General features: G+C 33.8%; 1 protein-coding gene across 2 annotated transcripts in view; it reads left to right on the top strand.

The window, feature by feature from the left end:
* CHM (CHM Rab escort protein) overlaps positions 1–24,394 on the top strand; it is an 80,244-nt gene that overhangs the window by 49,828 nt on the left and 6,022 nt on the right. The window contains exons 9-16 of one of the 2 annotated variants that reach the window (XM_041119088.1): positions 304–381; positions 6,286–6,390; positions 7,260–7,323; positions 8,263–8,359; positions 12,737–12,829; positions 16,241–16,407; positions 21,745–21,913; positions 23,871–23,882. In XM_041119088.1, coding sequence (XP_040975022.1) covers positions 304–381; positions 6,286–6,390; positions 7,260–7,323; positions 8,263–8,359; positions 12,737–12,829; positions 16,241–16,407; positions 21,745–21,913; positions 23,871–23,882 — 785 coding nt within the window. Of the gene's footprint in view, positions 1–303; positions 382–6,285; positions 6,391–7,259; positions 7,324–8,262; positions 8,360–12,736; positions 12,830–16,240; positions 16,408–21,744; positions 23,888–24,394 lie in introns of those variants that run through there. The other variant, XM_029997089.1, reaches the window with a different exon arrangement.

Raw genomic sequence — 24,394 nt, 5'->3', positions numbered from 1 at the left:
ATGCTTTTCCATCCTAAATGACTGACGATGGTAACAGAGAATGAGTGCTCAAGCTAGTGTAACGATTTAGAGGACTAAGATAAATGCTAATACAAAAAAAAGTTAACAACATATTCTTTACAAAAACTGTATGATGTGTTTTATTTTGATTGTTTTTTGATTGTCTGATTCAGAGATTAAGACACGTCATTAAAAATGTACTACAACATGCACAGGCCTTCGCCTTGCTTATGACACACACTCACACTGCTTACGATTAGTCATGATAGGAGTAACCTTTATTTTTTCCTAATATGTTTCTAGGATGTGTGCCGTATTTGGTGGAATCTATTGTCTTCGCCATTCCGTGCAGTGCCTTGTAGTGGACAAAGAATCTGGACGGTAAGGGTAATATAAGTAACCTTCTGTTTATACACAAAATACAGATGAAAAATGTGTTAAGTCAGTTTAAAAAAAAATGATTCTTCAAAGATCCTCCTTGGTATTAATAACACATCAACCTTGATTAAAAGTAATTTGTGTATAGGTCCTCCAGAACAAGGAAAGTGGGTCTAGAATATAGAAACTAAATTAATTTCCCTGTGATATTACTACAGCTCCTGATCACCCAAGCTTGGAAGACAAATCATTTCAGCTGCCGGGGGGCTGGTGATGAGTGATGTTAGTTTTCCTTGTGGCCTTACCTACTCTAATTGATTTTCATCAGATGACAACAAAGCCCTCTGTTATTGCATTTTTAAAAATGGAGCTCACCTAAAGACTCATCAGATTAATCTTTGCTGATAATGCATGTCACTCCAAGAGAAAAGACTTTAATGAGTTTTTAGGTAGATTGTTGTCATAAACTATGCTGCCCTCTTATCCTAGGATAAATTCTTTTACAACAATATCAGGCCTGTAGGCGGGTTTAAAGTTGAGCTAAGAAAAATCAACCCACAGTTTTTTCCACAGTGGCATTTTTCACACCTCTGTAAATTGTCATGATTTCTGTTACATACATTCTATCAGTTATTAGTCTAACTGCAGACTTTGGCTCTTTTAAGAGTCTCTTTTCAGCTTAGTTTCTGTAATTGAAAAGTTCGAAACATTCTGGGGAAAATTTTGCAAATTAAGCTAGAAAACATGTAGTAACATTCTATTAGGAAAATCAGCAGTTAAATGATCGGTGTAATGTGTTTACTTTCCGGTTGCACTGCACATTTGACTCTTTGAGCATGGTACTTGTAGCTAGATTTGTCATGACATGGTCAAGTAATATCTGTTTTCCCTGAAATTCTATGAACAACAGATTTTATCTTTCTGTCAGTTCTTTAAGGTTCTGAAGTTCATTGCACAGTTTTAGACTTTGAGATGCAAATGTGATAGCATTTCATCACGTGTGGTGTTGTTTTAAGTGCATGATTCATATGCAAATGAAATTATGCCCCTTTCATAAACTCTATAGTTTATTTTAACAGTAATACTTGAACTTTTACTGCAGGCAGCTTTATTTTCCAATAGTGTTTAAATAGTTAACTTGCTCTTTCAGAGGAACAAAGCTTATAGTTGTTAGCAACTTCCTAGCACCACTCTATGGAGATCTTAACTGGTCAGTGGTGCTGGTTACCCCAGTTTCCAGCTTCTTTTGCACATTCTGAAGACCTTTGAAATGAATGTTTTCTTTGTTAAGGTTATATGTATTCCAAAAAAGGTGGAGTGCTGCTTTTCCTTTAACCTGCTTTTATGTTTTGAATCAAATACGTTCCTCAGGGTTCCAGATAGGTTTCAAGTGTCTTTTTTAGGCTATTAGGCGGCTTTAGTGGTTCACTTATGCCATTCTCACTTAAAACAGAAGGACAGGTTTTTGAGGTGCAGAATCACTGAAATATTTTTAAAAGACTTTACCAGACTTTCATTATTCCAAAAACTTTGGTCTTTTAATAATGCCGTTATCTGATGCTGAATATGAAGAAGCACAACACATCCACCTTCCCAAGTCTAGTCAGCTGCCTTTTCCTTGGAGCCGTCTGCCTGCTTCTGTTGTCTCTTTTTACGTCTCCCATAGTTTCAAAGCAGGTATTTTACCAAGTGGCATTTCTGCATCAAAATAAAAGTTAACAAAAAAATATGTGTAGAAGAGAAGGGAAGTGTCAGACTTCTTTGAGATGATGAAAATAATGCAGCCTAGGACAAAATGTTTTTTTGAAAAGGTATTTTCAGCAATGAAAGAAGGATCATATTATGTTCTCTTTTTTTCCCTAGTAATTTTAAAAAGTCTCAAACATTGTCTTCACCGTAGCAAAAATGTCACTCAAAAAGCTGAGTTTCTTTGACCTAGGTACATGGTTTTATTCAGTTACGTTATTTCTCTTGATTTTCTTTTCTCTCACCTGAGTGCAATACTGCTTTTACTTGCTAAGTCTTTTCCTTAGAGTGTTACTTAGCAAGCTATCCAGTTTGTTGCCAAGATCATCACTATTTCCTTTCCCTTCTTTTTCTTTCTTCATGTTATCTCTTTCCTGACTGTGTATTTCCCTCCCTGCATCAGCTCTAATTTCCTCTTGACTTTGGGCTTCAGTGTTTTGCTTAATAAAAATCAGCTATCAAATTGTTAATGAGGGTATTTATGAGTTACTGAGCTTTTGAGTCAACAGGCCATTAATAGTAATTGGTAATAGACAAATTCATATCGTGTTGTCAGTACAGCTGTGTCTGTATTTCAGAGGCAGCTTACCTCGGTTACAAATAGGTTAAACTCACAACAGTAGAAATTTAGTTAAATTATGTAGTATTCATTACTATTTTATAAGCATCTTCCGTAGGCTTCCAGACTTCATCAAGATCTTAGTGCAGTTATTTTTTCACTATTTTTAATATTCTTGCTTTAGGACATGTAAGGAAAACTTATTCTTACAGCTACAGCCTTGATTTTCTTCTCAAACTTTGTTGCTAGTTTAGAATTTAATTTGAAGTCCCTAAATATCAACAAAGTTTATTCCAACTCCTTTTTATATCCCCAACTATACAATTATTTTTATAATTTATAGTCATTTTTATAGTTTATGAAAGTAAGATTCAGGGAAAACAGTGAAAGTGTAGAAACTTGTAGACATACCTATTTTAAGGTTTTGGTAATCCACTTGAAAATTTCTATTTTTTACGTATTGTATCAGATTAGGTCTGCTGTTTTAATACATATGCAGAACATACTGTGTTCTTGATAAAACTCTGATGCTCTGTTAGAAAATAAAAACCACATCATATTCCTTAGGTTGAGGAAAAAGCACTTTGAATGTATACACGCTAATTATTTTTCTTTTTGTTGTTTATTTTTTCCGTGTTTATTGTAGGTCACTTTTGGGTACATATGATAAAATCTGAAGTATTTTAAATTGCGTGGATTCCATTAATAATAATGGTAGGGATTTTATGTTGATCACACTTTACGTATGTTTCCAATTACATAATTCTGTCTCAAAAATGGAAAAGATATGATAAATGGAAATTTATACATCTGTAATAAAAAGATATAGCAAACACATAGTAATTTACATATCTCTCTTGAAATATTGCATACTGGCTTTGTCAGTGCTGGTAAGTCCATTTCAAGGATGTCGCCCTTAGTCCATTAGTTTGGATAATGAGCCCTATAAAGTACATTTATAACTCGTGGCACTGCAAGGAGATGGATTCTAATTTTCATCCTTTTATCTAGACACATTGAAAGAAGGTCAATGGAGGGTTCTGTATGATTCATTGTCCCAACACATATCAGATGACAGAGACCTGATAATGTCAGTGCATAAGTGTTTTCCATATTTGGAAGCAGTACTTGAAAGAAATTTTCTAAGCATCATCCTTTGAAGTAAAGTGGAGACTGAAATTAAAAGCACTATCTCTTTTTCTGTGTAAAATCTTATCAAACATATGACCTGATAGCTATTCCTGAACAAAGGAGAGGAAACAACACTTAGCAGGAAAATAAAAAGTGTGTAGTTGCTTTTGCTGGCTTTGAGTGATGCAACATGACATTTAATCAACCTTTCCCCTTCAATAATGTTTAGGGGGGTGGCAGGGGAAATTGTTTCATAAACAATAAGAAAGGTTATAATTAGAAATGAACTGTAGCAGCTTGACTTCCTTGTTTATTTGCAGTATTCAAATGAGTGCTTGAGAATGAAATCAGGTTAACATTAGGAAAAAACTTCTTAAAGTTACAAGTGAAACACATGTTGAATAGAATGTGATTGAAACTGTATGAAGAATACTACGTGTTTCAAGTTAAACAATGCTTGTACCATTAGACTTCTTTTAATTACTGTTTTCAAGTTATCTGTTGAATTTGCATATAGGTATATATGTAGTATCCAGGTTCCTATGAAATCAGCGTTAGAAGTTAGTGTTATAAAAACATGCTTAATTGTCGTAAACCTCTTATGTTTGTAAATAAGCATTGAATGCACCCTTTTTCCATTCTCATTTCACACTGCAGAAGCAAGTGGTTTACTAAAGCTAGTGGCAGCTGATTGCTGTTACTTAGTTAGGTTTGGTTCTCATCTCTAGTTTTATAGATTGTTTTGATCACAGAAGCTAATGAATAAATAGAAGTTACAGAAACGTTGTTTGTTCGTAAGGCATAACTTGCATGTCAGATACCTACTGATACAGGAATAATGTTGCACTATGATAAAACACATTTAAATCTGTAAGGGATCTCTGTACTGGGTATCCTTTTGTTTCTTTTGATGTTTCCCTGTGTGTGCATGCATGTGTGTGTGTGTAAATGTGCGAGAGAGCATTTACTGGTTTGAATCCTGTATATTAAATAGACTGAAACATTGAGATACTGATTCAGAAGAATTTAATTTAAAAAAAAAATATGCAGTAACTTTCATAAACCAAGCAAAAGTTAAATAAAGCTAATTTGCTTTATTTATTTTTACAGGAAGTGTTCTGATATTGTAGAAAATCTTAAAATCTTGTTTTAGAAATCAGTATTAAGCCTTAAAGTCTCTTAGGATATGGAAACAAACTGTAAAGAAAGAAACTGTAGTGCACATATTTTCCTTGCACTTTACATAGGAAAAGCATTCATTAAGATAGGTGCTCTTTAAACCTCTAGGAGTTTCTAAAAATGTTTGCAATGTCTCAGTTTGAGGAGACTATGTACAATTAAATAGAACACAGATCATGGCATGTAGGAATCAGCAGTAGAAATTTTTAGTTAGTATCTGTATGCAGCCTCCTTTTTATTTGTCTCATATATATGATTTAGTTTCATATATGTTATATATAAGTCTGAAGTTTGTTCTTTCATAGAGATCTTTCCCCATTAAAATCTGAAATTTCTATCCTGTTCTCATTTAAGCTCTCTGAATTGCTTCTTTCCTGTGGTTTTCATTTCTGTCCCATTTACAAGAGTGTTAGTGTGTTGTGTTGCACTTGAATCTTCAAAATTTTTGTAGCAATGTCTTGACTTTTAATTAATCTCATTTTATTTTGACCTGCTTGCATTCAGAAAGATGGGCGGGCTGGGGGGGCAAGGCTGGTCCTTGGGTTTTTCTTTTTAATTTTTCAAGAATTGCCTGAGGCAGACTAATACATGTTTGGGTTAGAATTTGTATATGTTCAAAGACAAACAGTATCTATCAAGAATGTTTGTGTTGCTCTTAAAGCAATGTGGCTAAGTTAATCCTTTTTTGTGTAATTTAGAGATAAATAGTGCATTTAGTCACGAATATAGAAGCTCAGAAAAGTTCTCTAGGAACAGTCTGATGCACACATTTCTCAGGGATTTTTCCTTCCATCTCTTAAGTTAATTTGCCATTTAATTTGTCAAATATTATTGTCAAAATAAACTTGTCGTTGGTAAAGGTTGCTGACTGGGGAAAAATAACACTGCAATAGGGTAGCACCTACAAAATAATTCACAGTATTACTTTTCCATGTATCATGAAGTAAGAAATGTATGCCATTTTCATGTATAATCAAATGCCAGTGTTATTAGCTTATATTTAGTTTTCCTTATAAAGTGACCAGTTTATTAATGTTCCAATATCATTATCTATAATTGCATTGCAAGTAAAAAATTGTATATACCAGGTAGAATGTGTAAGTTTATGATTTAATTATCAATTTCAGTTGAGTTGTTTCAGGGGTTCACCTGTTAAATGTGTAACTAACTTATTTGAAAGATATAAATGATGTGCTATACAACTCAATTTCGAAAACTTAAACACGCTTTTGTTACCTTATACCTAAATATCTTATTTTGGTTTGATTTTTTTTTTTTTTTTTTAAAAACAGATGCAAAGCTATTGTGGATCATTTTGGACAAAGAATAAGTGCTAATTATTTTATTGTGGAGGATAGTTACCTTTCAGAGAGCGTATGCACAAGTGTGTGTTACAGGTATGTGATAGAACAGTAAACATAATAAATTTCTTTAAATAATAGTGTATGAAGTACCCTGCAAGTTAAATTTAAGAGATTATTGTCTCCTGCTTTATCTTTGCAGTACAGCTTAGTTCTGTGCATAGTTTTTGTCGTCTTCTATATACTTAAGGGCATACTGTATACTTTCTATCTTTAGGTTTTCTTAAATTGTCCTCTAAATCATATTCCCCTTTGCCTTATAAAAAATCCAATAGCTCTAAGTGCATTAGGATTTCATATTTGTTAAAAAGTGTTCGGAAGGTGGAGGTGCCTATTGCTGTTCTCACTTGAAATTTGGTCAGGTTTAGAAAAGTATTAAAAGTCATTGTTTTCTCTGATTTTTGTTGTTCTTGCCAAAAGCATTGGACATATGCTGCTGCCTTTGTCTTCAAAATACTGCAGATATTAGCAAAACTGTAGTAGTAGGTGCAATGCAGAAATAATCATAGGCAATGGAGGATTAGAAACTTCAATTCGTGAGCTCCACCCTAGTATATTCCCCCTTAGTCCAAAGTGTCCTGTGCTGTTTGGAACATAAAAGTCCTGTAATATGCTGCTACTAATCTTGATCAAATAAACAAAAGATTTTTTAAAAAATCAGAAGGATATTCCAGCCGTTTTACATAACAGCACTGGCTTATTTATTCATCTATTTTGGTCATTGAAAATACTACATTAGTGTTCCAGATGTGCTCCTACTTCAGCAACAGGCAAGATATCCCACTAACAATCATAAATAGCCTTCCCACAGTATTATGTTTAGATTGGTATTGCCAAAACTGTGAATCCAAATTGCTACTTTTTATGCTTTTGTGAAATGCCAGAATTGTTCTGTTTAATTGTAGGCAGATCTCCAGAGCAGTGCTCATTACAGATCAGTCTGTACTAAACACAGATTCAGAGCAGCAGGTATGTATCAATTTTGTATCACTTACCTCTTCATGAATTGTAAGTTGGCAGGAATTAATTCAGGCTTTTGTTTCTGCATGAATCCAGCTTTTTAGTCAGCTGTTTCTACTGATAATTGTTTAATTCGTGAGTTTCTATAAAAACTATTAGGAATTTTATTTTATTTCGTTTTAGTTCCATGGCTTGGGTTTCCCTGTTTGGTTTGCACTATATTAACATAGTTTCTAAGTTTTTGTCTTTAAGGTAGTTTATTTTGCTTGCTTTTTAATAAACTGTTACTCTTAGTATTCTGTTAACTGTTAATTATTTATCTTGTCTAAACTTTGTTAAAAGTTCCCTTGTTGTATTTAACATTCACTTTTACTGTTTGAAGTTCTTATTGTACACTTTCAGATCCTTCTTTAAATGTTCTGCTTCATCAGTCTTTGCAGACCTTAATTTTAAAGGTTATTAATCTGTGTTAAGTGTTTCTTCTGTACCTTTCCTGTATTCTTACAGGTTAAATAGGATCTACAAAATAAGAACATATATGACAGACAAGTCTGTTCTTCCTAAGTCTTACTAGTAGCAGTCCTGCATAAAAGTTCTCCAGTCATTCTCCACTAACAGTGCTCTGCCCAGTGTTCAAAAAAGATTTTGCAGTCTCTTGCCATCAGAGTTTCTAAACTGTCATCCTTTTGGAAAAGGCTGTGATAGGAGGTTTTCTTTCTGTTTGGCAGCTGCAGACATTGCTAACAAAGGTGGCCTTGCTGACTTGGGTAGAAATTCTTGAATGCTCAAATTCTGCAGGACTGATTGCACAAATTGTTACTAATAAACCAGAAAACAAAATTGTATAACTGTCTGCAGTTATTTTTCACCTTTACTCAGAATTGGTTTGGTTGCCTCATCCTCCATGTTACTCTTCTTTAACATAAGTTGTTCCTTTCTACTTGATAGGTTTCCATTTTGACAGTGCCTCCAGTGGACCTAGGAAAACCAGCAGTTTGCGTCATTGAGTTGTGTTCCTCAACCATGACATGCATGAAGGACACTTGTAAGTACAGGGTATATGTAATCTTAACTATATTTTTCCTTTTGACTATATCACCTCTGAAACAAAATTTAAAATATGTGCATATCATTCCTCTGCTGCACAATGACCAGGCTATTATTACCTGAGAAAACAGGGTGTAGTAGGTTACTGTTACCAGCAGATGAGAGAAATAGTCCATTGTCTTCATTCTGTAGCAGTTGTGTGCTGCTTCATATGGCTTAGGAATCATATTACAAGATTCTTGTTGCATTCAGTCTTTTTTAAATTTACTAGTGATAATTATTTATGTAAACTCTTATTGTGATTTTCATGGTAATGAAATATATTGTTCTTTATTTCCAAACAGATCACATGTCAAATGTTCCTTTTAACACTTAGGTGCCTAATAAGCTTGATAGTTGTAGTCTTATTAGTACTGGGACAATACTCTGTTTACTGTACTGTAATTATAAAATAGCACCAACAAAGAGCTTTTTGATATGACTGCTGTATTTTTTTTTTTTTTTTTTTTTTAGATAAAAAAAGTATTAGAATTCCACATTTTGTTTATTCTGCAAGATTGTTAAGACAACTGAAGATTTAGTAGAATGGCAGATAAGGTTAGTGGAGAGCTCTAGCAGACTGTTTCTTCTCCACTGCAACTAGCTAAGATTGTGCAGTCTTCAAGTCAAAATATTAAGTTTTTTTTAACTTAGAAATGTTTTCTTTGTAAAATTTTCTGCCAAGAATTTCTCTTACCACTATAATTAAAGGGCCAAAACCCACCCAAAGTATTTTCTCAAATAATTTCTGAAAAAAACTGTAAGCAAAAAGGTGGGATCTAGGTTAACATGGATGCATGTTTGTTTTTTGTTTTCGTTTTTTTTTTCCTTTCAGACTGCCTTTGAAATTTAAGAGAATCTTTATGCTGTAGGACTCTGTGGCCTTGTAAAAAGTGTTACAAATTTTTGGTTTCATAAGGATGGGTTTTCAGTACAAGCATCAAGTATATTTCAATATTATTTCTGTCAGAATATTTTGGAGCACATCTTACTGGTAGTTTGTCGTTAGTTTGTTTTTTTGAAAATGGACTACCTTAGCTGAACTATTAAATTGAAGTACCTGAAATACACTGTATTTGGGGGCTTTTTATCTTCTGAAAGTTTTGGTAGAGGTGGGATTGTGTCCCATTATGAGATTTAGAGAGGGAAGGAGTGCATCATGATATATTTGAGGTACAGTTATAAAAATTCTTTTAAGAACTTTGTTATTGTCATCTACTGCATTAGATTCTTTAATTCTAAAAATATCACAGAGATCACCTTTCTAGAAGGGACATCCCAGTATTTCCATTAACAGTTTTCTATGTACAGGGCTTTATGACTCTTGTTGGTATTTTATGTGAACTTGAAATAGATGAGCAACAAAATGTTCTTACTGGGTATTTATTTTTCTTTCCAAATTCTTCTGAATTCTGTTAATTAGAATATCAGTTTGGGACACTACGGCAGATACATAGAATTAGAGGTTGCCTGACCTAATGCTTTTTAACCAAAAATAAGTAACTGTAATAATAACCAATTTCTTTTACTGTTACCTAGGCTTGAACTCAGTTCTTTGCATATGAAAGAAGAGTGAACTAAATGATTAAGTAATTCAAAGTAATATTTCCTACTTAATAAAAAACCCCAAACAAACCTGTAATTAAGAACTTAGTGCTATAAAGCATGTTGTTAATACTTATCCTTTAAATAGGTGATATACTTTATTTAAGAGTTCACAAAATACATATAGCAGGAAGTGAAATTAAAGGATTGATGTTCAAGTAGGTGTAAATTATTAGTTTCATGACAATTTCTGTGCTGCTGAAAAATTAAGGTTTCTGTTATTTACTTTTCTCCATAAATTCTTTTCATTTCAGAAGAGAAGGTACTACGTTCCTTCATGAAATTTGTCTTCATGTATTGAAATAATATAGTTCTATTTTAGGTATAGCTCAGTTCTAGTTATGGGACATAATTCATAATTTTTTAAAAAACTTTTACATCATTATCTGTAAATGGGTTTTAACCTGAGTGATTTCTCCGTCAAACAATTATTTAAGATAAGTATACAAATACATCTACTCTTTGATCACACTGCATAAATGACAGGCACATAATCTGTAATGCCAGTTGAGTGGAACCAAACTCCTTCACTTGCCCTAAAAATTGAGACTGTAATGATGAAATCATGAACTAAACTCATCGTTCTTCTTGCTAGAAGAATTACTTGAAGACAAATGTTGGCAACCACTGTAACTAATGCAGTTATACTCGAGTAAATCAACTATAATCAAAATATATACTGATGACTGTGACTCATAGCTATAACCTTAAAGATAATAAAAAAGATTTTATAGAAAGTAAATGATGTGAACTTTAGTGATTTATAGCTGGTTTTTTTGAGGAAAGAATAGATGGTATTACAACGTTTGGGATTGTAAACATTTAGTTAAGGTTACAGGGAGACTTTCATTATCACCACCTGTTTTCTTTTACTTTTTTTAGTACATACTCCTTCTAGACAGAAGGTTTGGTTTTGGTTAAATAAAAAATGGCTATTAATGTTTGAATATAATCTCTGTGTGTGCAAGCTGAAAGAAGAGGAGCATGAAGGGTTAAATTTCTGGTCGCCTGGAGTCAGTGTCAAACTTACTGTGGCATAGCTGCGGCCAGGAAATCATTCAAGATACCTTTGATGTACTTATAAATAACGACACAAATATAGCCAGATTTCAGAGTGAAAAGAGAAAAATGTTATATGGATTTAAAATAACACCATAGCTATACATTGCTATTGAACTGATCAGAAATGTACAGTAATGAAGAAAAAATGAATCAGTTTAAACTTCATACAAAGATATGTTAAACTTCTTCATGATTCTCTGACAGATATTTCTTTGCTGGTAAGTTCCCAGACAACTATTCAGTAGCAAATGAGTCAGTTAAGGTGGTTTTATAAAAAGCTTTAAGATGAGGGTTTTAAATATCTGAATGAGTGGATGTAAAATCAGGTGGGATAAAGCAGCAGAGTAGCTGGTTCTGTATCTGAATACAGACCAATGGAACAGAAAAGAGGTCAAGAGCTGCATCAAGTGATTATCTCTTCTAAGGAGTCAGCAACTTCACTAGTTTGCAAAACAGAACAAATGAAGGAATAGTATGTTGCATGAGGAATCTGTTTAGCAACTTAATTTTCATGAAGACAAGTACATTAGCGAGAAATTTAAATATAAAATCTGCATTATTCAAGCAAAACTGTGAATTTTCACAAATACAAAATTGGATTTCGTGATGTTGATTTGCCCCTGCTGTGAGGTGAATTTTGATCAATTATGTAGTTCCACAAATGTGTTCTTGTGGTCCAAAGCAAGAGCACCTCTTGAAATCAAGTACTTGAAATCAGTTTTGCAAATTGTCAGAAATCCTTACTGGCCCACCTAACCTAATTCTACCCTTACCCAAACACAAAACTGTTCTTTCTCCCATCCTATAAGAAGGTGGATGAATAAAATGCTGTAGAGCTTTTTTGTTATGTTGTACCAAGGGATTGCATGTGTCATAACTTACATCGCAGCACAGTTCTCTGATATTCAGCAGTGCTTATCTTTAAATTCTCCCTGGTTTGTCAAAACATGACAGTGTTCCCAGTGTTCTTCATTCTCCATGTGGCTGGAGAGAAATAGTTAATGGCCAGCCCGCTTGAGCTGTAAAGTAAAACATGCATCTGTTCACTTCATCCCCTATTTACTGTTTAGTACGATAAAAGAAATGGAAGTCTTGCTCAAACTTTTTACTTCACTGGAGAAAGATAGCTTCCTACTTACTCCTGTACAGCCAGACTTAAACTGTGAGTAGCCAAATTTCCAAATTCCCACTCAGTCCCAATTTAGCTCTTAAAGGAGAGCGTTGATGAAAGTAGTCATATTTGTGGGTTTAGTATGTTGTTGAACTATTGGACTGTCAACACTGATAAGAATGCTCTTGGGGATTCTAGAGGTTATTAATGGCAAATACAATGTGTTGTCCAGATTCTTGCTGCTGCTTTTCCTGGTGTCAGTAGACACATTTTCATAGAATGGCATTCTCTCTGTCTGCACTGCTGATGTTAAATTTTACTTTCATCTTACCAACATATATGGAAGAGAGAGATAATTATGAGATGTATTAAGAAAATTTCTCTGTGTGGTGTATATACACTGTATTTCCATAATACATTACTTCTCTGGGTTAAAGGAAATGATTTGTATGAAGAGCAGTGATTTCTAAAAGCCTGTTATGCCTTTTTAAAATTGTAAATTATATTTATATATCTGTGTATTGGTGATAGTAATTAGTTTGTGTTCTCTTTTAACAGATTTAGTCCATTTAACCTGTCCATCAACTAAAACTGCTAGGGAAGATTTAGAGCCTGTTGTACAGAAGTTATTCAATCTAAATACAGAAAAAGGTAAAATAAATAAATGAAGTATTAAGAGATTATTTTGCAAAAACATAATTTACCCTTGTAACTAAAGTATCTGTTACTGAACTTCTGAATCTGTCATCAGAGTCAACATATGGTGAGCTGCTATTTAGATATCAACATTTCAAAGTAAAGGAATCTATTTTGAGAATGAGATTGATTAGACAGATGTCAGGTTTTTTGTATTACATGATCTAATGTTCCAAGTCTTCTTCAGCTGTGGTTTAACTTCATTGTACAAGGACCATGGCTATAAGGGTCTAGCACCTTTTTAATTTTTCACACTATCTTTTTCATGGAAACATATTTGCTTCTCAGCATATCTTTCAAAGGTGCAGTAATGAAGTGAAATATTTGTGAATCTGTTTTTTTACGCTGTCCTGCTTTTAGTGATTTCTATCACCTGGGTATCCCTAACAAAAGTTATGAAAACCCCAAAAGTTAGTGATTTGCTTTTCTCCTCCAGCTGCCAGGTGTGCTCATTGCTATAAGCTTCTTAGGGTTTTTTTGCCTTCTCTCACTGTAAGACTGTTGCTCATTCTTTTGTTGTCTTCTTCAAGTGCTTCCTTGTTTGCTGTTTTTAGTTGACATTCTCTGGATTCTCCTTTAAGCAGTGGAAGCATAAAGTTGTTACACACTGCAGTGTTATCAGGAAGATAGATTTCCAGTAATTTCCAATAATGAACTATTTGGCCCTAAATTCAAGGAAACCTTTGCCAGCTACTTTCATGCACTTTGACCTTGAGATGGACAATTTCACAGTCCCAGAGGAAAGCAGCTGTTGACAAAGCAGTTGTTGCCTAGAAAGAAATTGTCCCTGAGATACTTTGAGCTAGTTCCACAGAATTCTTTGAAATTTAATCCCGAGATCTTGAATTCAATCTTATTTTTGCTAGATGCTCATAGAATTGGTAGTGTGCACATAGAAGGTGTTGCTGTGTTCTAACCCTGGCAAAGCATTTTTAAATGTAGTCTGCTCATACTTAAATACAGTAAATCATAGTTCTTCTATGAGAAAACAATACTTAGCTGTCAGTGGAAGTGTTCATGTTCGTATGTAGGCAAGTTGGTTAGATGTGGAAGTATTTTATAATATTTATAATTGGTTTGCTTATAATATTTACTGTTATGTTTCATTCATGAAGCATAACATGAATTCAGGTAGAATTTCCTCCTGTTAAAAAAAAATGAATGCAGTAATTTATGTGGCCAGTCTTTCTTTTTCCTCTCAGAGCTGTGTAACCAAGAACAGTGTTTCATGAAGGGTTGAGTTCACTTTTCACAAGTTTGTTTTTCTGTGTTCTTCTCTGTTTTTACGTATTTTTTTCCTCTACCTTTTAATTAAAAAGGAAATATCTTACTGTTTTTGTTAGAAAACAGAGTGCTTTTAACAGGAAGTAAAGTATTAAATAAGATGCATTTTCTTTTTTGCTTACAGGAAAGGCATCTTTGATGTCCCAAAGATGTAAATTTTTTACTATGTTTATAATAAAAGTGCCTTTACAAAACAAATATGTAGAATACAAGTAGGGTTTGTAAGTAGAAAATTTTGTTAGACTGGAGAGCTGTAAACACTTTCCATGTTGCTATTTGTTAATTTAAAGCCTTCTAATTTCCAACTTTTAATATTTAACATATATCTTAAATTTTCAAGACAGTGCCATGTGTTTCAAAGACTCAATTGGTGAAGAAAAGATTGGCTTGCAGTTTAGTGTCTTCTAATCATTTGGGGGGGTGGCATTAATCTTAATGTTAAAAGTGAACCAGTTTTGAAATGATATATTGTTTAGGACCTGGCTGAAATTCTTCTGTAGAAACTCTGTGATCATAGGGGTCCTCAGGTGCACTGAGGCACTGAAAAGCTAGTTTTCACTGACACATAGGCCTTTTTATCATCAGGATGAGGTAGTGGTCGTATTTTAATTAAAATGTCAGAACAAATACTGTTGGAGTTATTGAAAATGAATCACCAGATAAAGTGAGCACTGGGCCATGGCAGGTCAAAGAGGCAAAGTCACCTGGAGAAGAGGACTCCATTCATTTTCCTGCCTAAATGAGGAAGAAGTAACTTTTATGAGCAATGTGAACTTTTAAATATATTAAAGAGCATCTTGCCCTGTATTAAGGCTTAGACTTTCACAGGCTGATGAATTTAATTTAGATTTCAAACTGTTCAGTATGGTTAGCACCTATTTTTTTTTAAATATTTGACAGTTATAAAAAGATACTAAAGGAATAGCATAGATTTATCTCTTTTTTTTTTCTAATTCAACTGCTTTAAAATACTGTTTTGAATGCCGTTGTTATCTAGAAGTTTCTTCCTTGGAAAGAAGTAAATCTCACAAGGTCTTTTACAAGCTTCATTTATTTTAGAGGAGGTAAAATACCAAAAAGGGGACAGCAAATATGCCAAACAAATAGTACCTATTAAGCTAAGAATCTATGTTGTGTATTCCTCTGTTGCATTCTGCACTGTTAAAAAGTGACCTTCATCTTCCCAGAGGTTTTTCTGCCTGTGCGCAGAGGGGTTGTAAGAATGTGCGAAGTAACTGCAAGAAGGTACAGATGATGAAGCAGCAAGTTGTAGTTTATGATCATTTTGTATTCATAATGAGTATTGGAGCACATTACAAGTCCTCAGTACGCATAGATAAATATAAATTAATAATTTATTTTTATTTAGCAGTGTTTCCACAGTTTAGAGTTTCTACTGCATATCACACATCTCAAAATACCCAGAGTACTTCTGGGTTTTGGCAAGTCTTTATCTGCACTTAATTGGGGGTGCAGTATTCTTTCTGGATTTTGCTTTAAAATTTCTTTTATTTAAACCATGAGCATTAGTTAGACTCCTTAGATTGGCTTGAAGATGCTCAGTCTTACAGCATACAAAGGTCTGTTATGAGAAGAGCTCCCATACAAAGATAAACTATTAAATGGGGGGGGGGGGGGGGGGAAGTATAGATGAAAAATATCTTTGCATATGGAATGCAATAGCTTCAAGTTGGCACAGCTGTGGAGCACTTGTTCAGAGCGTCACATGCTCATGGAGTTTATCCAGAGTAAACTGGATAACATGAAGTGGAAAGGCATTAAATTTAGACCAAGCTTCTTGGTAGTATGCTTTTAGGTGATAACTGGTTCTTACATGGCATAGCGTGTACAGAATAAGTAGAGTTTACATACCCATGGTTGTAAAGGGAAAAAAAAAAGTGTGATGGAAGAGTACCTCAGGAAAGAATGGAAAGTAAGATTAATTGGATTTTTAAAGAAAAAAAAATCACTTTATTACAGTAATTCCATGTTAATAAATTGACTTTTAGTATGCTAGATTACATATTTCCTGTATTACACGTGAGCATTGATTACTGGAAACACTTTTTCTTTTCTTTTCAGAGACTGACAATGAAGAACTGGAAAAACCTAGAGTCCTCTGGGCAGTCTACTTCAACATGAGAGATTCTTCAGGAGTTGACAAAAATTCATATGATGGCTTACCCTCAAATGTTTATGTCTGTTCTGGACCAGACTCTGCTTTAGGAAATGACTGTGCTGTCAAACAGGTTGGGCACATCAGTTTTTTTGGTTGCAGGATTTTAATTTTAAAGACGTAAGAAAGTCCAATACAGTCTGCTTTTGTTCTGGATTATTCTGCTTTATGCTAGGTAATTAGTACTAATACAGCTATAGAACTTCACAGTTAGACATACAAAAAATCTTACTTAATGAGCAAAGTGAATGTCAGTGGGATTGAGAATAGAGGAAACTTGAGAAAAGGTCAGTTGATATAGTAATGTTAGGAGTAGGAGATAGTTAATGTGAACAGGTAAAGGGAACCTAGAAGGCAGCAGTACCTGAAGATGCTGATCTCAGTAGAATGGCTACTTGCTCTAATACTGTGGAAAGGAAAAACTGTCAAATAATTCAGAAATATAGATGATAACTCCCCAAAATATGTTGTCTTTCACCTGTAAGGTTAGAGAGGAGGTACAGTAGTAGAGAAGCAGTACAAACCAAAGGTCAGAAAAGCCTATCTACAGTTCAAGTTGGAAGGATCATCAAAGTAGTTTAATACCTGCAGGTCATAGTCGCAAACCTAAAACCTGTTAGGAGAAAACCCAGCATCATTACTAATCTGGTACATTAAGCTATCTGTCTCAGTTTACCTTCTCTTTGCCTTAGTAGTGCTGTATTAAAACATTATGGTGTAATTGTCTCTGAAGGAATTGAGGGGAACATTCTTTTCGTGACCTTGAGATAGTATTTGGCACCAAATCACACTCAGTTCCAACTTTTAGTTCTCAGTATTTGGGTGTCTACGTATCTAGCTCCCGCTAACTAGAATCTTGAACTGAGAACCAGTTGCAACTTGCCTAGTTGTAGGTATGCCATACCAGTACTCAATTTAAGACAAACTACTAGTGCTTTGAAATTGGAGGTGAAAAGTGAAAGCTTCCTAAACAAAACTAGGTAGATGGAGAGATGGTGAAATAGCCACCTTCTGTGTTGGCAATAGGCAGAATATGCAGGGACACCAGATCTTCAAGGGTAGGTACGTAGAAATTCACAAAGAACTTCCTATCATACCTCTCATTGTGCCTTCCCCACTACTATTGAGCAGAAGACAAGAAGATCATGCAAGTATGTAGATTGTGACTTGTTGAGCAAAAGACAAATACAGGAATGCTTCTCCTTTGCTCTTCCATTCAGAGATCCACCTGATAAGGAAGGTATAAATTCTTAGGCAAATCTACCACAGCAGGCACTGTGGTGTCAGGGTGCTTTCAGAGCTAACGTGAGAACACTTTTACATCTTTGTAGGATTAACTGGCACTAGTAATTTTTAAAGCTGTTTTTTTAATGGCCATGGTCAGAGAACGTGCATGCCATCTTCTCACCAGTTGCAGGTTATTTTTTATGACTAAGTCATAAACCTCTTAAAAGTAAGATTTTAAAGTGGAAAGGCTGACATAGCCTGAACTGTAGGGTCAGAACAGTATAATTAAGGGCTAATAGTACCCTTCATTTTGCTTTACAAGGCCATAATTTGCCTCCCAAGAGGACAAAGAACTGTAAAGACAAAAAATAATGCAAGACAATTATTATGGTAGCAGTTTTAAGTTGTAAATGAGTTCTTTTCTAAATGAGGTTGGTTTTTTTTTTAATGTTATTTAAAACAGTGCAAGTTAAAAGCTGTTTAAATACAATTAAAAAAACCAGCTTATTTCTAATTGATAGCTACATTTTCTTTCTTTTCAGCTTTGTCTTACCTTAAGAGCTTTTTTTCTTACCAATGAGTTACGGTATTATAGATCAAGCTGTGTTTAAATATTCCGGGTACTGTAGTTAGCCTTTGTGTTAAATCTGTTGACCATCAGTGAGATAGATGTTAAACAAGCAGATTTTGGAGGAGAAACAATCAAGAGCCTAAAACACTGCCTTTCAGAAGGAGTAGATAGAAGCTACATTTTTTTGAACCTGTTTTAAATTTTCAAACAAATGGTCACTAGTTAGAGTGAAAAATATTTTAGTGTAAACACATTTATAATTAAGTCATAAGGGAAAATAAACGTGAGGAGCGTATGTGAGAACAAAGTGAAGAATAGGCTGAAGATAAAGCAGAACTCACAGTTAGAATACACCCTTCCCATCTAGCATGCAGGTACCTTCTAGACAAGTGGAGAAGGGAAATACATGTAAGTTGGTGTGCCTTCTACCCACAAATTGCTTTCATCTTCCTAGCAATGGGGTGGAAATCTCCAAACATGAAATATTTAAAAACTCATGGATCAGAACACTTTAAAAACCACCAAAAAACCACTGTGTGTGTTAGTCTTGGAGATGGCTTGGAAAATTGAATCTAATTTCTGTAATGAGTTCTGTGTTTACTGTTTTAATGATACTTCCCATGATTTATGTTTTCATTACCATTAGTATTACTAACTGCTATATGTCATGCTATTTGATTGTACTGATGTACATTATTTAGAAGGCAAGACACCACAACTTTTACAGACGATTATCCATCTACAGCTCAGTGTACAAATGACTTCATTCTTGTTTTATTTTAACTTAGTGTTAAATTCCTAGTATAATATTGAATTAATTTTGATGTCTGCATTTACTTGCCGTCAGGACAGACTAAATAAAATGTAAAGTGCCATTTAGGAGTCCCTCAAATTCCGTATATATAGATCAAGTAAAGTAAAGCATCTGGCTTCCAGTTTTCTATTTTTTTCCTACTGCAACCTGACATGAATTATTATGTTCTAAAGTAATATGTTCCTGAAGTATTTCAGATTTCTGAGGCATCTTCATGTTCATAAGAGGGAGCACTAAAATTGTCATGCCAATATTTGTCCTTTAACCCGTTTATGTTTTTTTCTGTATCTGGAAGGATTTCAGAGTTATTCAAGTGTGTCATATTTCAGACTACTGTTAGTTTGGTAGTGTTCTCTGTAAAAGTTGCTATGAAAGCCCATACAGCTTGTCCACATTCCATCAAGGTGCGTACCTGGGATACAGTAAACCAGTAGCAAAACATAGTTTTATTCAACTTCAAACAGTTATTAAATTAGAGTATCTGTGCAAACGTTTTATATGCTTATGTCAGCGCTTAATTCAAGCGTCCACACTTGAAAGCTTGTACACTTAACTACTAAATATTAAAGGAACTATTTACGAACTTAATTAGTTACAATAAGTATCAAAGTGTTATAATGGAGGAGCTGTTAAATTATTATTGGTTATTCTGCATTACTTCGGCTGGATAAGGTTAACTTAAAAAATTGGTAGACCTGAAAGCACTCTATACCATTAAATTGTTCAATTATAATCAATGTCATGATGTCCTACATAACATACTGGGAATTTCTTTCCATGTTCAGCCTCATAATTATTTGACCATTTTTTGAGACTAGTTGGAGACCAAGTAATTGTTGAGAGCTGCATAGGAAATGTTTGTCTGCTCTAGTTTGTCATATATTTAGTGCAAAATATGACACCTTTCTTCAATATTCTATTAAATATAGTAATAGTTTAAGTATATCTTTGGAGTTTCAAAGGCAAGTGCAGACTTGAAATAAAAAGTCTTTCTCTTCAAAAAGTTAGTTTTGTAAACTTTTTGTAAGATATTTGTACCCTCTTGCCCCCTAGGCTTACTAGGCAAGGTTTTCAAATTACAAAACCGTGTTTTTGAAGTAGAGAATAGAACTTTTTTTTATATTTTTTCATACTAATAGAAATAGTTTTAAACAGTTTTAAATGGGTATGGAAGAGTGAAATTTAGGAAGCAGAATGAAAAATTAAATTGAACTGAGAGTAGACAGGGTCATTTAAGCAGTTAATAATGGAGTCCTACATCCACGTGCTGGTGATACAAATCCACTGCTGGTGGGCAGTGAAGTTTATCACAGAAAGCTGTTTGGTACATGCTCAATGATGTATTAATCTGAAAACAATTCCCTCTTGTCCAGGAATCCGCATCATGTAATCAGCCTTTGCAGTTGGCATTAACTGACCCTACTGTCAGCTTTTTCAGTGCAGTGTCTGGTAGCAGTATGAATATAAAGATTAAATGCATTCTTGCCTATGTGGGAGCTCTCATCACAGGTCGTCTTTAGGGCATAGTTTACTGAATAGACAAAATCAAGAGGCAATATTCCTTTGCCTTTTTAGAAACCCAAAACATAACTGTGATGTGCATCAGTTGTCTCTGTTTGACTTAGAAGCTTAAGGACTTGAAAAATAAAACCTTTATGGAAATGTGAAGTGCGTGTTAATTCAGTAAATAAGTTCCTGAGTGTCTCTAGCTTTTTTTTTTTTTGTTAAGACAAGCTTATAGATAGGTTATTTGCACAAGAATGTGTAAAACTATTTAGTTAACAAAGCTCCTTGCACTCTTGGTTTTTTTAAAGGATTTTTGGTCTCCTGTGTTTTTATAAAATGTCTGGTTCTCAAGACTTCTAAGATTGTATTATTTTGGTTCCTTTTACTCCCAGATTTTGTAGTTGTATTCTGTCTGTTGTAATAACAACTACCCTGATGTTATCAAGAACACATTTCTCTTTAACGTCTTTCATTGCAGTGGTTAAAAAACTTGACTTTTTGTGTGTACTTAATTTCTAAACCTCAATGGCATGAAGAGTAAGTGGCCTTGTAAACTAAATCCTTGAGCTATATCTTAAGAGTAACTGTCTTTTTATCTAAATAAAAGTTGCTTATACAGTTCTTTTCAGGAAAGCATAATTTGTGCACATAGGTGTACGTACATAATATATTAAAATGGTAGACAGGTTTTTTGAAAAAATTATAAATGCATTTTATACAAATATGCATATATTTTCAATGATAATATTCCATTGGATGAGAATAGTTCTCAACTGACCTATGTATGAGCTGTTCAAAAAAACAGAAATGGAAATTTTTTTGTAATATTTAAATTTAAGAAGGAAAGCCATGTAGATATGATGTAGATTGTACATATTAACAATTTCCTGGTTTTGCTTGTTATGTGAAATGGATTCTTCTCTCTAGAAAGAGGCAAGATCTTTCCCATTCTTTGCATTTGACTGCAGCTAGGGATATTTTTATAGTGGAAAAGATCATTTTGCTCGCAAAAAATCATCTTCATTGTTCTCGATACAACGTAGAATGACCAGCATTTTTTTAAAAAGCCCTGCGCTGTGACTTTCCTAGTAGAACAATGTAAAAAGATAGATTGCTTTTTCTTTTTCGAGGACTGCAAGAAGGAATGAATTTCCCATGTGTTTACAATACTGTCAAGGTATTAAATCACTATTGATTTGAAAGAACAGAGGTTAATCTTAAATATCTAAAATATTGCTGCAAGGTATTACATTTCAAGGTGAAGTTTATTTTATGCTTTTTTTTCTGAATAGGCTGAGACTATTTTCCAAGAAATGTTTCCTACAGAGGAATTTTGCCCACCACCACCAAATCCAGAAGATATTATTTATGATGAAGATGAGATTGTGCCAGAAGAGTCTGGATTCAGTAATTCAGCAGAGACAAAACCTGAATCCTCAACTGAGGAAGGCAGTAGCGGAGGTAGTACTGCTGTTAAGAAGGAAGACAATGAAGAATGAATTAGCACTGTTCTCTTAGTACAAGAGGAGGTTGCCCAAACTAGAATGTAAGGGAGGAAGGGGAAGAAAAAGAGGTTTAAAAAACCCATGGCCGTATTATTTGCAATTGCCTTACTTTCCTTAGCTTGAATAATCTTTCTTTGTCAAATAATTTCATTGATAGCTGAGACATTTCTAAATAGTCGTAGGTCCACCAGATCCAGGGACATTTGTAGCTAAACAAAAAACATAGAAGAAAGCGTTTGAATTTAAAATGCTAAAATAGCGTGATTTGTTGAGAGAATTTGGTTTTGGTTTATATCTTGGAAGGAATCCTCCCATCTTTTAAACAGGCAACAAGTCGAAACTAGTCAAAAGAGAAAATATGCAAGTTGGCTTACCAGTCAGAGGATGATCTTCTGATACAGCTGTCGTGGTTTAACCATATCAAAGTTCTACTAAAAATCATTGGATCTGTGCTAATTAAACAGTTGAAGGTGAGCTTCACAATCTGTCCTTCCAAGTGGTTTTATGAATGGATGTTAAAGGCAATAATATTGACAGTTCTGGAGTGGCTTTAGAATATGTAATAGATGTCAGTTTTAATTTCTCTAATGAAAAATTTCTTGTATGGTTTTGAAACTGATGCCATAATTTAGAAACAAGTATAATCCAGTAGATGTTCCTCACATGAAACTATTTTACATTCAAATTTTTTTTTTTTTAATAAGATCTAATAGATCACACGTTTTCAGTAGTGGCTTAATTTACTGTAGTCAGGAAAACAACACAATTTAAACTTAATGCTGGATTTCCCACCAAAATTTAAAATCATAAATGCAGCATACCTGTTGTTAGTTTCCCTGAATTTGTTGCAGTGTTTGGGCCTTTAATAAGCCAGTAGTTAATTTTTTGAAGTATGGCGTCTGAGAAGTTTAGATGATCATTAATTGAGGTTTTTTGTGGTGGGGAGAAGGTTCAACTGATAATTCCAAAGGTTTGTATTGATCCCAGTTAATAGGATTAAAATTAGTGTGATAGCTGTAAATTATGCATTTTGTAATGATAAATCATAAAGCATTTATACAAATTTATTGAAGTATTTATAAGCCTAGTTTGTATGAAAAATTACAAAATAAGAAAGCTGTTGTAAATGACCGTGATAAATTTGCACTTCTTCTGAACAATGCTTGAAATTAGATATTCAGATGATGAAAAATATTTAGCATTTACTTAAAGTTGTACCTTAAAATGTACACCCAGTAGATCAGTAGTATATCTAAATACAGAGATCACTGAATTTTGATGAGTTGGGGTTCAAACTTCTACATGAACTTAGATATAGTTCTAGCAGTGCTTAAATACTGTACGTAAATTAAAAAATACCATTGAATAATGAATATTCAGCACTGCCTGAACTTGACACATCCAGGCTTTTGTACAGTTCCACGGTGCATGTGCCTCCCTTTTAAATGGCTTCACGCCATAAAGGTTAATTTATTTATTTTTTTACAGCATAACTGATACTGTTAACTTCACTTTGTCTTGCATCATAATACATTGTCCAATTTGCATTTCAAAAACAGTTTGTTTGTGTTTACATTCTTTGTTTATTGGATAGGTACCATTGTGTGTATAATCCCAAAGTCCTCAGAAAAATTTGTGGTTGAAATGTTTCCAATGTTAAACAACAGTCATCTTTGGATGCTTGTGATTGAGCAGTTATTTATATATAGTAATAAGCAGACTGCCTCTTCATTTAGCTGTAATTTTTATGTCTATTGGAAAGCATGAGTATATGGTAATTGTATTTAACATCTACAGAACTGTAAAAGAACTAAGTGGAGGACCTAGTCCCTGTTTGTCTTTCAATAATAGGGATCATAGTTGAATTTTTTGTCTTCTATGTTTACAAGGAAATCGTTTGATGAAAATTAAAGGTTTGCTTGCAAGTGCATTTTTCTGTGTTTTCTTTCAATTATGCAAGAAAAGCAATTCATTTTTTAGCTGAAATTTCCTGATGTTGGCATCTGTAATATGATTGAAGTTTACGTGTCACAGTATGTTTATAGAAGTTAGCGAGTTTATATACAGTAGTATCTTAGTCCTGTGTGTCCAAAGCAAAGTTTTGAAATATTGCAGATTTGATTTTAGATAAGACAGAATAATCTACAAGTTGTAGGCTATGACTTTACACTACATTGATTGCTTAAAAACTGTTTTCATGTCTTGTTCGTGTGGTGAATGGAAACATAAAATGTTTTTTCCTATGGTACTTGAGTACCCAATAGCTCACTTGCAATAGCAGTAGATAAGACTGTTGATCTTTGTATTTTACAGAAATCATGCACTGAACTGCATTTTGTTCTTGCTTTAAATGATTTAAGCATACAAAGTAAGGGTTAGGCTTATTTGAAGTAGTTTTTAAGGCTTGTCATACAGGATGTATTCCAAAGATAACATG

Source organism: Aquila chrysaetos, chromosome 21 (assembly GCF_900496995.4).
Source record: "Aquila chrysaetos chrysaetos chromosome 21, bAquChr1.4, whole genome shotgun sequence".
Taxonomy (NCBI): domain Eukaryota; kingdom Metazoa; phylum Chordata; class Aves; order Accipitriformes; family Accipitridae; genus Aquila; species Aquila chrysaetos.
This window is presented reverse-complemented; position numbering and strand designations above follow the sequence as displayed.